We start from the raw sequence: 4,345 nt of genomic DNA, 5'->3' as shown, positions 1-4,345 counted from the left end.
TCTTATTTTAATTATTCTGGCAAGAATAAGATCATAAAATAATATTGCACTTGCTATTGCATCATTTGTTATTGCAGCAACTCTTTTGGACGGTGATCGAACAGCACATTCAGCATTGAAAATGCCATTAAATATGCAGGTAACTGAAATTCCAACATGTAATATTAGCAAATATTCTGGGATGGGAAAAGTACTAAGATCACGTCAGCTTAATAATATGGGATGAAAGCACCATGGCACACAAGAAATCATTGAAACGTACATTAAAAGATTTGAGAGGAAATAAGCAGCTCTTTGGTGGTGCATTCATTTTGCTAGCTAATGATTTTCGACAAACTTTACCAGTTATACCACGTTCAGTACCTGCAGATGAATTGAATGCATGTCTCAAATCATCAGTTTTATGGCGGTATGTGGAGAAAATATCTTTAAAGACCAATATGCGTGTTCAATTACAACAAGATGAATCTTCTGAACCATTTGCAAAACAATTATTAGATATTGGGAATGGTAAAATGGAAATAGATCAATCCACACACTGTATTACATTACCAGAAAACTTTTGTCACATTGTAAAATCCACTGATGAATTGATTGCCAAAGCTTTTTCAAATTTATCGCAGAATTATAAAAATAACCAACGGATTAGTGAGCGTGCTATATTGGCAGCTAAAAACATTGATGTGAATTTAATAAACTGCACAATTCAAATTAAAATACCTGATGAAGAAACAACATATAAATCCATAGATACTGTTGTCAATCACGATGAATCAGTTAATTATCCAACAGAATTTTTTAATTCATTGGATCTACAAGGAATGCCACCACATATTTTATCTTTGGAAATTGGTCCCCCAATCATCCTTCTACGAAATATAAATCCATCGCAACTATGCAATGGGACTAGGCTATCAGTAAAAAAATTAATAAATAACATAATTGAGGCAACCATTTTAAAGGGAAAACATCAAGGGGAACATGTGCTACTACCACGCAATCCCATAATACCAACGAATACTTCATTTGAATTCAAACGTCTACAGTTTCCGGTACGACTAGTCTTTGCAATGACCATTAACAAAACACAGGAACAATCATTGCAAGTATGTGGATTAAATTTGGTAAATCCATGCTTCTCATATGGACAGCTGTACGTTGGGTGTTCTCGAGTTGGAAAACCTTCAAATTTATTTATTCTTGCACCAGATAGGAAAACAAATAATGTTGTATATTTACAAGCACTACTAAGATAAAGTTCACCATCAATCATCAAATATCATTCATTTCATGATGATATTTAATAATTACTTATATTATTGTTCAATTGAAATTCGTTTGCAATATTGTTTAATATCACAAGTGAAGAAGCATGTTTATTCTACCATCAACTATGTATATCTATGTTTTGTACATGTGTTATATTCAAATGACATATATGTAGGTGTAATTTTATTGTTAATTTTCATTTTGATGTATTGTATACATTTGATCATTAATAAATTATATTTGAGGTATTAAAACTGCCTTTTCGTTCAGAGACAGCAACGTGTGAACTGGTACAGCTAGTATTACTTATAAAATAAAAATTCATGCTGTTGCGTCCCTAACTTCGCCTTGTGTAATTTCTTAAACAACATGCTGTCATCGTATTGAATATAACCCTCAACTGCATGAATTTGTAACGATGAATTAAAAAATATATATATAAAATAAATTTATATATTTTTATGATAAAGTAATTAAAGACTTTATGGGAAAAATCGCCGTATCGAGCTAGTTTATAGAAAATAATAAAATCGAGTTCTTGTATCTTTGTTTCGTGCCGGTGTATCTATTTTGGAATCAAAATAAATAACTTGCTTAGTTTGGTCATTTTTCATATTCGTTTATAATTTTTATAGAAACAGCATCCCCATTCGTAAATGTCAGTCTACGCCACTACCACGCGTGTAGCTATGGTGAGCTAATAGTGTAATTGCCATGGCCATGTAGCCCGTGTGCTATATCGCGGTGCATTAATAGTGCCGTGTTACGAGTGTCGCCCCAGTACTAAGGGTATGCCGTTACGAGACTGAGTAGGTGCAGTGTATTAGCACAGTTCTACCGCGGAATTTGTATGTCCGTTGTCATTGACGTGCCAATCGCTGGATGTTTGAGAGATTGTAGTGCATGAGGCAGACCTGTTTCTTATTATCGTCAAGGAGATAAATTTTCATTCCTCCCTTTTTGAACTTTGCTAATTATTGTTTGGATTTTTTGCCTTTTACGTATCTCTATGTCCGCATTGTGGATTTAACTTATGTATGATCTTTTTGGTCTTCATATTTTGTTACATGTAACATTATATATGGATTGCACTTTTGTTATGTAATGCTCAAATTTGTAATCCTCAGATTCTTTTACTCTTTGGTAAAGCAGCTTGTTTGATTAACATATATTTATTAGGCATAGATGTAAATAATTAGAAACATGCTATTAAGACGGTATTAAATATGTTGTTGCAATTATATATTTAAGTTCTAAAGATGTAGATGGAATTAGTGTCCGATATTTTACGTGATCCAATTGACGTATCGAATAAGGCTATGAAATATGGAAACCTTTTACTATTCCTCGACCCCTTTCCATGTTAAATAAATGATTAGTTCTGCAAGACGAGAAGTCTGAATTAGTGAGATCCCTACGAACATAAGTAATTTGTAAGTAATACATTTTTTTTCTTTGAAATATTTGCTTTTGCATAGAATAGAACGTATAGATATAAATTCCTGTTTTATATCCATTTCGGTCCAATTCTATTCTCTTCTTCTATTCTCAGTTCCACATACTTATCCTTTATCACCATCATATATGTTGCATAAGATTATAATAACTTTTTTGTCCTTAAATTTTGCGGATATTTCAATCAAATTTCCTTTGATTAAAAAAACTGAAATTAACACGTTCACGCCGGGGTGATCCACCGGTGGATCACACTTGACTGTTCCGTGAGGTGGCGTGACCCAACGGTGGGTCACACTTGACTGCTCCGTGACCTACTCGTGGGTCACGCGCTTTCAGAAAATTAGTCGTTAAAAAAAATAAGTGCTTGATGCAAGAAATGTGCGCTCAAAAAAACGTAGATTTTCGCCCCGTCGTGAACGTGTTAAAAAAGAGTGACACGTACCATTTCTTCGAAACGTTGTATCGTAATTTGCATCTGACTGTTTCGAAAGGCACACACATTACTTAGCGTTTCCATTGATTCGGTCAGCAGAGTAAAGAAATATTCTACTTTCAATATCGTCGGCTCTTATCATTCTAAGGCAAATACATTCATCTTCCGACATCGTGAACTCTGTTTTTTGGCTAAATTACAGAAAAACAAATATATTAAACATCGTAATATTAAATTTAACTTTGTTCATCGTTGCCTTGTTGGACACATCCATAACAATATGCAGGGTGGGCAGAAATAATTAGCACCTCAAATATCCTTGAAACTATAAATTTCATATAAATTTTTGCTGATATAAAATTGCACAGTAGAAATGGGAGTTGGAAGTATGTTGGAAATTTGAAGGTTACCTTCATTTTTTAAAACGAACTAATATGTTTATGCTTCCGTAATACGATAGAGCATTTTAAAACGTGTTCAAAGACCTGTAATATGAAGCCATTGAAGGTTAGAAAAAGTAAAGGAAGGCGATAATCCTTACGGATTGGTAGTAAATGAAACATACGTATTGTAAACAATGGTGGAAGGAAGTGAATAGACACTGTTCGAAGGCCATTTGAATAGTTTGCAAGATAAGTTAAACATGATACCATTAGTATTGAAAAATCGGTTTGATTACGTTTGGTTAGGCTGTTCGTTTGTCGTCCATTTTATAAGTACTGAGCTGCGGATTCCTGAGGACAACTCACTAAATTGTTGAACTATGGAGGATTATCATTGTGAATTTGAATAAAAGAAGGTAATTAAATTCCATTAGATTGTAAACAAGTCTTAATATTTCTTTATAAATAGTAAGATAAAATACATACCTCTCTGTTATTATTATTTCGTAAAGAATTTTAATTGCAACTATATAGTTCACAACGATAAAAAATATTCATCAGGAAACTCTAAATATTAAATTAGAGAACCAAGCAAAACATTTTCAATAATTACTAACATAAAAAATACTTGAACATTCCAATAAAAAGGTGTTCTAAACAGGAGTTAGAAAAATCAAACATTCAATTTCAATAACAGAATGGATCTATAAGAGGTAAAATATTTTGAAAACTTTAATTACAGTCTTTAATACAAACAGTTGGACGGTGTTTTAATTTTTAAGAAAATTGATGAAAGTTAACC

The 4,345-nt window shown here is 32.6% G+C and overlaps 1 protein-coding gene across 1 annotated transcript; it reads left to right on the top strand.

Moving 5' to 3' along the window:
• Positions 1-233: 233 nt before the first annotated feature.
• Positions 234-1,256, top strand: LOC143432408 (uncharacterized). The gene has a single exon (XM_076909095.1). The coding sequence runs from the start codon at positions 234-236 to the stop codon at positions 1,254-1,256; it is 1,023 nt and encodes a 340-aa protein (XP_076765210.1).
• Positions 1,257-4,345: the final 3,089 nt, after the last annotated feature.

Source organism: Xylocopa sonorina, unplaced genomic scaffold, assembly GCF_050948175.1.
Source record: "Xylocopa sonorina isolate GNS202 unplaced genomic scaffold, iyXylSono1_principal scaffold0162, whole genome shotgun sequence".
Lineage (NCBI taxonomy): Eukaryota > Metazoa > Arthropoda > Insecta > Hymenoptera > Apidae > Xylocopa > Xylocopa sonorina.
Note: the sequence above shows the minus strand (reverse complement) of the source record. Positions and strands in the feature narration are given on the sequence as shown.